Source organism: Schistocerca serialis, chromosome 7 (assembly GCF_023864345.2).
Source record: "Schistocerca serialis cubense isolate TAMUIC-IGC-003099 chromosome 7, iqSchSeri2.2, whole genome shotgun sequence".
Lineage (NCBI taxonomy): Eukaryota > Metazoa > Arthropoda > Insecta > Orthoptera > Acrididae > Schistocerca > Schistocerca serialis.
In genome coordinates, this window is record NC_064644.1 from 416,569,954 (window position 1) to 416,583,929 (window position 13,976).

Consider the following 13,976-nt stretch of genomic DNA (forward strand, 5'->3'; position numbering starts at 1 on the left):
CATTAGCTTTATCCAGTACAAAGAAATCACTTTCACTGGGATTATTTAAAACCCCAATAATGCCAACAAACCTTTATTGAAATTATATATTCTTGACATCATTCAAGTGTGGCAGTGATCTACAGTTACGTGAAATATGGAAGTAAAAACTTCTACAGCCAAGATCGCTAATTGCAGTTTTATTTTTGATGACTCATTCCAGCAAATCCAAGTTGCCATCGTTGGATATTTTGCGTAAGATCTGATGTTGCAACTTAGATTTGCCAAAACTAGTCATTAAAAATAAAATTGCAATCAGTGATCTTGGCTGTTGAAGTTCTTATTCCTACATTTCATTTTCTGAAATTTAAATGAAATACCTCAATGTCATAGAGGCACATATTCATGAACATAACAGTAAATGCGCAGTCTTGCACACATGTAACACCATTTCATTCCATGCCTCATGTACATTTCAATAATATGTGCTGATTAAAAACATTATCCTCATAAACAATGGATCTCACAAACTTTGTGTGACATGATGCTAGCTAACATCTGGACTGATGCCCCTAAGAAGCTCCAAACATAGCCAAAGATAAAATTTCCACAGTAGTGCATGGCTTGTACAAATGTGTAACAGTGGGCAGAGGCTTATGACTGATCAAATCAATAAAAGCCTGATGTCACATGTAACAGTATGTCGCTTGAGGTACTAGGGGGCAAAGTAACTGACAACTGAGACAACACTATACAAGCATTCCAAGATTTCTTTTAATATTTGTATAATAGTTCAGGAGGTGAATCACAGACACAGACAGGTAATAATAAAAATAATAATATTGCAAAAATTACAATATGTAGTGTACTTCATCATTTAAGGTATGGAAAAAGGGAAGTCACCTTGAGGTAATGGTGCTCCAATGTGAAAGTGGAGAAAATATTTTACAAAAGGGACTTGCAATATTTTAAGGTGAGTTATTCATTCATCAAATTCTGGATAATCGTATTCTTCAAACAATTAACAAAATGCATTCTTATTGCAAAAATATGTATCTTAGTTGAAATTTTCTATACTTGCAGGCCCAGTATGTCACTGTCAATGGCATGAGTCATAAAAATCATATGAAGTGTTTACAAAAACTGCTAGGCACATCCAGAGTAACAGTTCTAGTGCGTAAAATATCAAATGAACTTACACTTACTGCCCGTAAAAGCACTTCTCTTCTAAAATGCCAGTTCTCACTTTGAAATATATATACTGTGAAGCACTGAAATTTCTCTGTATTTGTAGAGTCAAAATTTAACTGATTATGATAAAAAACATACTGATTTTTTTTAATGTCCAAATTCTAGTTTATTTAACAACAAAACTAAAGATACATCACAGACTCAGACAACAAATTTATGTAGGTAATTTATTATCTATGAAAACTGGTTTAAAATCTCTGTCAGCAGATCCGCACTCGAAGGGGCAGTGGTGAATAGGTTTCCTAGAACAAAAAAATTACTTTTAAGAGTGGTTACATGACAGAAATATTATTAAAATAATTTAGCTGCAATTTCAGGAGTCAAAAGAATGTGTGCAACAATCTAAGTGTCACACTTCAATTCAACCACAGATCTGTTTCAGGATCTCCATGGAAGTATCGCATACGTGAAGACAAATACGAACCAAAGGCTTATTTTGTCATGTGATGGATCTCACAAACCATGTAATTCACTAAATTGCAGGCCCATCTCATTAACATCAATATGCATCAGGGTTTTGGAACATATATTGTGTACAAACATTATGAATTACCTCAAAGAGAATGGTTTATTGACACACAATCAACACAGATTTAGAAAGCATTGGTCTTGTGAAACACAACTAGCTCTTTACTCACATGAAGTGCCGAGTGCTATTTACAAGGAATTTCACATTGATTTAGTATTTCTAGAATCCTGGAAGGTTTTTGACACTGTACTGCATAAGCGGCTTGTAATGAAATTGCATGCTTATGGAATATCGTCTCAGTTATGCAAATGGATTCATAATTTCCTGTCAGATAAATCACAGTTTGTAGTAATTGGCGGAAAGTCATAGAGTAAAACAGAAGTGATTTCTGGCATTCCCCAAGGTAGTGTTAAAGGCCTTCTGCTGCTCCTTTTCTATATAAACAATTTAAGAGACAATCTGAGCAGCCATCTCAGGTTGTTTGCAGATGATGCTGTCATCACCTAGTTATCACCTAGTAAACTCATCAGATGATCAAAAAAATTGTGAAACGATTTAGAAAAGATATCTGTATGGTGCAAAACTTGGCAATTGACTTTCAAATAATGAAATGTGTGAGGTCATCCACGAGTGCTAAAAGGAATCTGTTAAACTTCAGTCACACGAAACATCAGTCAAATCTAAATGCCATAAATTCAACTAAATGCCTAGGAATTACAGTTATGAACAATATCAGTTGGAACGAACATGTAGAATATGTTGTGGGGAAGGCAAACCAAAAGCTAGGTTTTGTTGGCAGAACACTTTGAAAATGTAACAGATCTAGTAAAGAGACTGCTTACACTACACTTGTCTGTCCTCTTTTGGAGTACTGCTGCACGGTCTGGGATCCCTACCAGAGAGGGTTAATGAAGTACATTGTGAAAATGCAAAGAGGAGAGAGTGTCACTGACAAGAACAGGATCTGGGGTGGACATCTTAAAAACAAATGTGTTTTTCATCGCGGCAGAATCTTCTCACAAAATTTTAATTGCCAACTTTCTCCTCCGAATGTGAAAATATTTTGTTGACGCCGACCTGCATGGTGTGAAAAAATCATCATAATAAAATAAGGGAAATCGGAGATTGCAAGAAAAGATATAGGTATCCATTTTTTCTGCACTGTTCAAGATTGGCATAATAAGGGAATTACTCTGAAGGTGGTTCGATGAACCCTCTGCCAGACACATAAGTATGATTTGCAGAGTATCCTTCTAGATGAGATCAGAGCTGCCCAGATCATATGACCAAATTACATACACTAAACTAACACAACAAAAGTTAACAACAATCATATTAAACAGCCTGAGATTGACTGTATGATCTAGACTCTAGTAGGCTACCTTCTCAAAAACTGCCTCCGTCACCACAAAAGTGTAATATGTAACATGGGGATGATCAAAAAATAATTTGAAAGGAAAATTATGGAAAAAAGAGGCAATATTCAAATAATGATTGAAATTATTGTGGATGTTAACAGGAGATCATTCTATTGCAGGATGCAACGAAGGTGTTAGTATGCAATGGCAAATTGTGTGTTCACTATCGGACACTCCAATGAGGAAAATATCAAGACCTCTCAATCAATGAGGACATAAGACTAAGACTGTGAGTGGATATAATGTATCTTAACAATGCCCAAGGTCATCACAGCTTGCATAACTCATGGTAAATCAACTATGCCCAATCAAGAAACAATACCGCATAACTTATTGTGAGTCAAAATATTTTTCTCCACCCCATTTCTGGACTGACTTAGCAACAGTAATACCATTTTCAAATAAAAAGGTAGTCTCTGTAGCAGGAATTTATTTTAAAATGTAAATGTAACTTTTCTATGTTTTTCCAGAATACCTCAAAAACCACGGCTTCTAGTGGAAGTGTTTACCAGTACAAAAACTACATTAAATCTCCAACGAAATAGGTCCTATTTCTTTTTTCCTCTAGGACTAATATGTTATCACAATTGATTGAAAAATTGCAGATTATTAAAAATAATGTTTCAACAGTACAAAATTGTAGTTTTTTGTTAAATGAAATGAGTTAAGAATAAATATTAAACGTGTGTACAACAAAGAGTAGACAGTATTCTGCCAGAATTGCTGATAGCTTTGATAGACTCAGCCATGACAAAACTTTTCCAACCGGTAGGCAAGATGTATGAGATAGGCGGAACACCCTTAGACTTCCAGAAGAATGTCGTAATTGCCATTCCAAAAAAAGCAGGTGTTGACACATGTGAACATTATCCAACTGTCATTATACTAAGTCATGGTTGCAAAATAATAATACAAATAATTTAAAGAAGAATGGAAAATCTGGTAGAAGCTGACCTTGGGGAAGATCAATTTGGATTTTGGAGAAATGTAGGAACACATGAGGCATTACTGACCCTACATATTATCTCAAAAGGTGGTTAAGGAAGTCAAATCTATGTTTATAGCTTTTGTAGACTTAGAGAAAGGTTTTGACAATGTTGTATGGAATACCGTCTTTCAAATTCTGAAGGCAGCAGGGGTAAAATACACAGAGTGAAAGGCTGTTTACAACTTGTTCAGAAACCAGATGACAGTTATAAGAATTAATGGGCATTGAAGAGAAGCAGTGGTTGAGAAGGCAGTGAGACAGTGTTGTAGCATATCCCCAATGTTGTTGAATCTGTACATTGAACAAGAAGAAAAGGAAACCAAGGAAAAATTTGGAAGAGGAATTAAAGTTCAGGGAAAAGGAATAAAAACCTTGAGCTTTGCCAATGACAAAATTATTCTATCAGAGATGGAAAAGGCCTTGGAAGAGCACCTGAATGGAATGGACATTTTCTTGAAAGCAGGATATAAAATGAATGTCTTGAAAGGAGGATATAAGATGAACATCAACAAAAGCACAAAAAAGATAATGGAATGTAGTCGAATTAAATCAGGTGATGCTAAAGAAATCAGATCAGGAAACAATACACTTAAAGCAGTAGATGAGTTTTGCTATCTGGGCTGCAAAATAACTAATGATGGTCGAAGCAGAGATGATATAAAATGTAGACTGGCAATGGCAAGTAAAGCATTTCTGAAAAAGAGAAATTTGTTAACATAAAACATAGATTAAGTGTTAGGAAGTCTTTTCTGAAAGTATTTGCCTGGAGTGTAGCCATTTACGGAAGTGAAACATCAATGATAAACATAATAAACATAAATGTGTTCCGTAATAGGCTGTAATGCGATTTTTACTTAATCGTGCCATTAGCTTTTTTCGACTACTTGTCAGGCACTTGTTAAACCAGCATGGAAAAGCATTACATGCATCCATAAAATCTAGTGCTTTTCCATGTTGGTTTTACAAGTGCTTGACAGTGACAAGTAGTCAAAATTAGCTAATCACATGATTAAATAAAAATCACATTACCACCCTACTATGGACCATGTTTACGTTTATTAAGGGGCTCAGGAAAGGCTCAAAATCATGAAAAGTTCAATTTTTACTTTTTTGCGTTTTCTGAATCTGCAGACTATTACCTTTTAATAGATATATAATTTATTCAATTCCGAAGACTACAACTATTTTTAAATTTTTTTTAAAATGTGTTCTACATGGGCGTGACCCACTGTGGCGCTGTTAAACTGCTGCCAAATGGTGTTATTATTAACGTCCGTGTTCATCAGGTACATTTTAGTGATGTGAGATAAAGTATGTGTTGTGGCTAACCTGTGATGGTTCAATATATATCGCTGGTGTGATTGTCGATTGTTTCATGTTTATTTACTCTGTCGTTATCTCGAAAACATTCGTAATTAATTCTGTTTCTTGAGTCTCTGTTTTGTTGAAGTATAATAATGAGTAAAAGTAAAGTTATTAGAAATCCTCTGAAGGCTTTTAAGAAAAGGAGAAATGTTGGAAAGCCAAAGGTATGTGTTATTACTGTAAACAATAAAGACGATAACCAAGTGAGTGAACCTAACCTCTCAAGTACACCTGCCCATAGCAGTCAAAGTGGGAAAGAAAATACTTCACAGAAGAAGCTTGGTTCAATGAGTGAAAACTATGAATGTTTTATGGGCGAATCGGATGTGAATGAAATATTTGATATGTCGGTTCTCAAAGGAATTTTTTCAAACTGTGTAAGATGTATTCATTGTAGTGAAGTTGGTCTGGAACTCTCCATAATAAAGCACGTAGGACTTGCTAGTGAAATACAACTGAAGTGTGATAAGTGTTCATACATGACCACCTTTTGGAACAGTGTTGCAGTAACTGCAACTGAAGAAAATGGTAGCAAAATCTACGAACACAACAACGAGCGATGCTTGCTTTAGACAAGGAACGCCTTCAGGCTGCAGACAGGGCTGTAAAGAGTCTAGAAATACAAGCAAGAGTAAACAGGAGGAGGAACAAGAGGAAGCTGGAGGAGGAGTTTGCAGAGGATGAAGATAATCCATCCTATGGACCTGGAATGCACTAAAAAGTTAATCCAATCTTTGTCGCTCGATTCCCAAAACTTTTATTTTCTCATACTAATTACATGTTTTCTAAGGATCTTCCAAACATATTTGTTTCAAACTTTCAGTAAATGTTACACAGTACCTTCTGCATAATTTAACACAGCCTTTTTCCAAAAAACTGTATATTTTTGAATATATAAATAAAAAATTGCAAAAAAATGTTGTGAATTTTCATTACAATTGAAAAAAAAATCATCTTTAATAACTGAACTAAAATTTTGTAAAATCCCTGTGTTAAGTTGTAGCCCATATTCCAATAAATAATCTGTAAAAAGTTCAACTTCCTACCTCAAATACTTTGTGAGGAAAGATGTAATTTATAAGCGTTATTTTAACATTGCAAGTATAGGGCGTTCCGGAGCCCCTTAAGCATCTGGAGGCTGTGGATCCCCACAAATACAAAATTTTATGGATGATAAATAGTTTAGACATAAACAGGAGTTTTCAAAACATGGTGCTACAGAAGAATGTTGAAGATTAGATGGTCACATCATATAAATGAGGAGTTATTGAATAGAACTGGGGAGACAAGGAATTTGTGGCACAACATCGGCAAAAGGAGCGATTGGCTGATAGGACACATTCTGAGACATAAGGGATCACCAGTTTAGTACTGCAGGGAAGTGTGTGTGTGTGTGTGTGTGTGTGTGTGTGTGTGTGTGTGTGTGTGTGTGTGTGTGTGGGGTGGGGTGGGGTGGGGGAGGGGGGGGGGGTAAAATCATAGAGGGAGAGCAAGAGATGAATACAGTAAGCAGATTCAGAAGGATGTGGGTAGTATTTGTTATTCGGAGGTTACTGGGTTCACAAAGGATAGAGTAGCATGGAGAGCTGCATCAAACCAGTCTTTGGACTGATAACAACAACACCCACGTCTAAGAGCAGTAGAACTGCATTAAGGCACAATGTGTGCTCTGGGAGTGTAACAAGTTGGAAGGTCAGGGAAGAAGGTTAGAAGCATGAGGGAAGGTAGGCTGCCAAAGTTTGGTCATGCCCTTCCCTCCTTCATAGATCTGCAAAATGAAGAGTATGCGATTCTTCGCTTTCTCTCTACCCCATTGCATCACAAGAAGCAACTACAGGGTATTACATAAAGTTATACCAATACTTTTACAGCTTGAGTTATCGACTTTTGAATCACAAACACTCCAGAGGGAGGGCGGAGGGGGGAGGGGACTATTTTCCACAAAATGTGTTTTTTAACGCTACCTTGAATATAGATATGAATTGCCAGTAATACAAATACAATAAAAGCACATGGAATAAAATCTACATAATTCTCTGCAGAATGTTCTACATGCTGCTGAGGAAACTGATTCTTAGTCATCCTGTATTACAGTCACATCTTTCTTCCTGGGAAGGCAACTTTCACCACCATGATCACTGCTTGCTTTTCAGCTTACAGACACTACATCTCACCAGCATTTTCTGTCCAGTTTTCTTATACACATAGAAAAATTAACTTCACTGAGCTCGTGTTTATATAATGGAGTTATTTTTAGTTTATTAAGTGAATAATACAATAATATTAGAGAAGGAAAGTTGCTACTCACCATATGGTGCAGGCACAACAAAAAGATTCACATAATTATAGCTTTCAATAATTAAGGCCTTTTTCAAAAACAGACACACATACATACACACACGAACCCACACACTCACACAAATGCAACACACACACGTCTGCAGTCTCAGGCAACTGAAACCACGCTGCGAGCAGCAGCACTAGTTTGTGATGGGAATGGCAACTGGGTGGGGGTAAGCAGGAGGCTGGGGTGGTGAGGGGGAGGGATAGTATGGTGGGGGTGGCAGGCAGTGAAGTGCTGCAGTTTAGTTTAGACAGAGGGCAGGAGAGAAGGTGGGGAGGGGGAAGAAGCGGAAAGGAGAGAAATAAAAAGAAATTAAAAGACTGGGTGTGGCTGTGAAATGACTGCTGTGTAGTGCTGGAATGGGAACAAGAAGGGGGCTGGACGGGTGAGCACAGTGACTAACGAAGGTTGAGGCCAAGAGGGTTATGGGAACGTAGGATGTATTGCAGGGAAAGTTCCCACCTGCGCAATTCAGGAAAGCTGGCGTCGGTTGGAAGGATCCGTATGGCACAGGCTGTGAAGCAGTCACTGAAATGAGGGACGTCATGTTTGGCAGCGTGTTCAGCTACAGGGTGGTCCACTTGTTTTTTGGCCACAGTTTGTCGTTGGCCATTCATGTGGACAGACAGCTTGTTGGTTGTCATGCCTACATAAAATGCAGCACAGCGGTAACAGCTTAGCTTGTAAATCACATGAATTGTTTCACAGGTGGCCCTGCCTTTGATGGGATAGGTGATGTTAGTGACCGGACTGGAGTAGATGGTGATAGGAGGATGTATGGGACAAGTCTGGCATCTAGGTCTATTACAGGGGTATGAATCATGAAGTACAGGATTGGGAGCAGAGGTTGTGTAAGGATGGACGAGTATATTGTGTAGGTTCGGTGGACAGTGGAATACCACTATAGGAGGGGTGGGAAGGATAGTGGGCAGGACATTTCTCATTTCAGGGCACGACGAGAGGTATACAAAACCCTGGCGGAGAATATAATTCAGTTGCTCCAGTCCTGGATGGTACTGAGTTACGAAGGGACTTTGGGAGGTGGTGGGAGACTGGAAACATAAGGCACGGTAGATTTGTTTTTGTACAAGGTTGGGAGGATAATTACAGTTAGTGAAGGTTTCAGTTACACCCTCTGTATATTCCGAGAGGGAGTGCTCGTCACTGCAGATGCAACCACCACGGGTGGCTAGGCTGTATGGAAGACCAATATTGAACCTTGCCATTCCATCCTGAATTTTCCATTGTTTGATTATTAAGTGAATACATATTTGCAGTTGATGAGAGAGTTTTATGTAAAATACATTCCTATTAACAATGACTGAGAAGTGCTTAAGTTGTAAGTGTGCTGTCAGTGATCTCTGAAGTTCTGGTGGGAATGGAATTGGATTGGTAAAAGCAGCATCTTGCTGCTGGCTGTTGTTGACAGCATACTGTAAAGCCATGTAACCAAGTTGTAATCACTGGTGGTGAATTAATGAATGACTAGGAAGTTAGTGCACTACTCTCACAAGTAATACTGTTACTGATAGACTGTATAAATCTCTTCCACTGAGGAATTGCTGGCACCTGTAGAGTGGGTTGCACTGAGTGGTGCCACTTACCACACATATCTTGCAGGTGGGTGTCAATATGCCTGACGCAGTAGGACTGATCATGTTTAAATCTAGAGCAGTAATCTCTTGTAACACATTGTTTGACTTGAACTGATATATCTGAAATTTCATAACACCTAAGTGACCTACTTCTGTTATGGAGGGAGCCAAGTTAAGCCTCTGGGCCTCTTCAGATGCTGGGAGGCTGAAGCGAAGCATCTGAGACTCTTAAGCTGTGAAAAGTATTCCGGCCATTGATGGTGGAGACAATGACATTGACATTGTCGGATACATAATGACAGTATATTACACTTGGGGGAAGGCTCATCAGTGTGGTACACAGTTAACAGTTTTGGCTGCTGAGCTTTTTTACATAACAGCCCATTTAACAATTGCAAATAAATACTTAATAAACAGAAAATAACTACGTAATAAACAGAAAATAACTTCACTGTACACACACAAGCTCAGTGAAGGTATTCTGTCTACTCACATGAGAAAACTGGACATGAAATGCCACGGAGGTATTGTCAGTCTGTAAGCTGTAGGGCATGCAGTACTCATGGTGGGGGATGTCACCTTTCGTGGAAAAATTGTATAGCTGCCTAACAGGCTGACTTCTCTTTAGCACTGTAGAACAGTACGCAGAGATTTAAGCAGATTTCGTCTATATCTGTTTCTTGCATTGGTACCATTAGTAATTAATGCCTGTATTCCATGTATAGTTAATACAATTTGTGGAAAATAAACGCCCTCTGGCACTTCTGCATACTTCGTTGCAGTGATTCCCAAAGTGAGCTGCAGATGGGTTGGTATAACATTGTGAAACATCCTGTAGTTGCTTTTTGTAACGTATAGTGCAGACCTCTAAAAGAGGGCACTGCATGGCCACAATCTGGCAACCCATCTTCCATCACACTTCTCACCTTCACCCCGTCTTTCCATCCTGTTACATCCCCAGAATGCAATTTATCCCTTAGTAAGGTTTTATGGCACTTAGATGTGGTACACAATTTAATATTTGTTCTTAACATATGTTATTTAACAGTATACATTAATTTTGTACCATTAAAATAATATTTTTAATAATGTGCAATTTTTCCTCCCCTGCAACACAGAAACTATCAGTCCTAGAGAAAAAAGATGAATTGGACCTTTTTAGTAGAAGCCATGGTTTTGAAGACAGACAGGAAAAATATTAAGAAGTTATCTTTAAACGACCCCCCCCCCCCCCCCCCTTGCCCACACACCCCACTGGTCAAGATTTTTAGTATGTTATTCATTACACTCTCCCCTAATACTATACAAAAATTTGTAAGTACTTGCATATTTTTCCCTGATTTTCATTCATTGACTGAACTAGAGAAATAATTTGTTGCTTGCTTGAAGTAGTGTATGAAAGTGGAAGTTTGTTTCTGAGAGTGACTGACAGCTGCCCGTCACTGCACCAACTATCGATCCTCTGCTAACTCTCTTGGGTTTCGTTACCATCTTCTGGCACTGCAACCTGCCTACAGACCACAGCATTGTCTGTAAACAGCCTCACGGAGCTTCCAACATACCAATTATGTGGAATATCATTCCTTCACAGTTAATCAAAATTTGCACCTTTTCCCCCCTTGCTTGACTTCTACAGTTCTCTCATTGCTTCATTTCCACTGTATAGAATAGAAATTCATCAGTACTGCTGTAACACCTAATGCATTGAGTCAATTATGTCAATTTATTGGAATCTGAAATTGAAAAGTCTTTTTCTTAAATGACAATATGAAGGATGTTGGCGGACAAAACTCTGTGTGAAAGAGATTGATTATAATGAAGAGGAGTATCATAGATATGGTGATGATGATGATGATGTTTTGATTTGTGAGGCATTCAACTGCACTGTCATCAGAGCCCAGAGAAATTCCTAATCTGCACACAGTCCAATCTAAGCACTTTCACGAACGATCATGGATGATGAGGACAACACAAACATCCAGTCCCTAGGTAAATAAAAATCCCCAATCAGGCCAGGAATTGAACCCGGGACCCCGTGATCGAGAGGTAGCAACGATGGCCACTAGACCACGAGCTGTGGACAAGTATCATAGAGCTCAAGTAAGAAGAAAAACGCATTCCAGTTTTCACAACCAAAAGCGGTGTGTGTGAACTGATAACTCAATGTGTTCTCTCGGTCTCTGATCACTAGTAAGTTGAAGCAATAATTTATATCTCACTGTCACATGAAGCAATTTAAATTTACCAGATTTCTTTTATTTTATAAAGTTCTCTCTCTCTCTCTCTCTCTCTCTCTCTCTCTCTCTCTCTCTCACACACACACACACACACACACACACAGTGACAGCCAGGCTAGCTTGCCTGTCACACCTGCCCACCTGTCTGCTGTTGCAGTATTTGGGATCTTGTGTGTATACCAACAATGATCCCTTCCAGAGCTCAAGGCTGAGATTCAGCATGTAATTTCAGAACTAGAGGAACAAGTATGCCAAAAAGGTATGGAAAATTTCATCAAAGAAACGACTATTATGTGTGCGCCTGCCGAGTTGTGGAGAGCATTTGAGTAATATCAAATTTCATACACCATCACAATACTCGAAAGTTGCAGTCTTTATGAGACACTCTTTATTTACCAATAAGTGGTTACTTGGATAAATGAAATGATATGGAGAACTCTCAATATATCCATGCTAGAGGTTATCTGATATATAACTGGGTCTCCCTGTTTCAGGCTGAACATAACAGCTAAAACACAAACAGTCTAAACTGACTTCAAGTTTTACACAATTGTCACATTGTGTAAATTTTGGGGAAGTTCCTAGCAGTCTACCTGAGATTTTTAGGGAAAAATCATGTTATAGAGAATTTTGTGTGTCTTTTTATTGTGCAATGCTATCGACACGCTAGTATAATTCCAGTTTAAAGTACAGCATATTTTGAGTTTGCTTAGTTCGCAGTTTATGTGAACCGATGAAAAATTGTGTAAATGTGTTGCTGCAGTCCATGGTTGCTGAGCCACTGCTGATTTTAAAATGAGAAAACCAGTATCCCCATTGACATGGGGGCAGGCCCAATAGCTGTGCAACAGCAGCCACCGGTGGATGTTTCCAAGCCTAATAAGGGTTTCTTTACACAGGATCCCATGCCTGATGAAACATTTCTTTGTGTCAGAGGACAAAGTTAGAAGACATCTCTTTTAGGACCCTAAGTTATGTTTCTTTTTCCTTCAAGCTACTTGAAGTTTTTACTGGTTTCATTAATATGCGGTAGAATATCACGAGGAAAACTATACAGCCAACCAGACAATGCCACTGAGGGTGGTGGAATAACAGCAATAATTTTCTATTATGGAATCCAGGACTTGTCACCTCTTGATAGCCAACAAAATGAATTTGCTGGCCTGTGTGGGTGCACAAACCTTATTAAAGCATCTTTCTGCCCAGGGGAAGTATCACAGAAGCTGGAGTTCATCACGGAACACATGTTACATTAGCACAGGGTTTATGGATTCTTATGTCTACCAGATCTGTTCAAAATATTCCGGAATATTCATAATTTCGTGCCAATGGTGTGTTGAACCGAAATGGGGTTAGCATCCTGCACAAGCCTGTGTAAGATGTGTAACTGTCGGAAATTTCACTGATGTATGTCTCTTAGTTATTGTTCAGTGCTGTATTAAGTAGAATGTTTGTGTTGCACAGTTTGCGAATTTCGAGATGAAAGAGTTAGAGGAGCAAAGCGCCTGCATTAAATTTTGCATAAAACTCAATAAAATCTTTACAGACACATGCAAAATGATGCAGGAAGCCTATGGTGATGAGTGCTTAAGCTGTAATTGGTGTGACAAATGATTCACACAGTTTAAAAATGGACAGACAGAGATGACCCTCATTCAGGACGCCCTTCAATGTTTACCAACGATACTCATTCCAGAAGCATCAATGAAACTTCGCATGCCAAACGAAGACTGAATGTCTGAGAGAGTGCAGAAGAATGTAACATTTCAGTTGGATCATGTCACGAAATCCTGACACAGCATCTTGGGATGCATCGTGTTACTGCCAAGTTCGTCCCACAACTCATGGGTCAAGACGAGAAAGACCTTCGCCTCGCAATTTGTGAAGAACTTTTGGATTGTGAAAATGAGAAAGAGATGTTCCTTAAGAGAATCATAGCTGGTGATGAGATGTGGGTCTACGGTTATGTTGTTGAGACCAAGGTTCAGCCTGCAGTGGCTGCGATAAAATGTGAGAGCGGCCTGAAATGTGGCTCTTGCATCACGATAACACACTCGCACATTCAACCCTGTGGGTGCACGGCTATTGCACAAAAAACAAAATCACTGTGCTGCCTCATCCTCTGTACTCTCCAGACCTGGCTCCTGTGGACTTACTTTTATTTCCAACATTGAAAATCCCATTGCAAGGATGAAGATTTGCAATGAAAGATGAGATAAAAGAAAATTTGCAGACGGCACTTCACGTGATCCAGCAAGAGGTATACTGAGACTTCTTCTAGAAGTGGAAACGGCATTGGCAATGACGTATCAATTGTGGAGGAGACTATT

The 13,976-nt window shown here is 38.6% G+C and overlaps 1 protein-coding gene across 1 annotated transcript in view; it reads right to left on the reverse strand.

Annotated features, from left to right (window-relative positions):
• Positions 1-1,290: 1,290 nt before the first annotated feature.
• The window catches only part of LOC126412652 (cobalamin trafficking protein CblD), a 51,218-nt gene continuing 38,532 nt past the window's right edge, over positions 1,291-13,976 (reverse strand). The window contains exon 6 of the mRNA XM_050082351.1: positions 1,291-1,472. Within this exon, the coding sequence (XP_049938308.1) occupies positions 1,405-1,472 (68 nt within the window). The 3' untranslated portion in view covers positions 1,291-1,404. The remainder of the gene's footprint in view (positions 1,473-13,976) is intronic.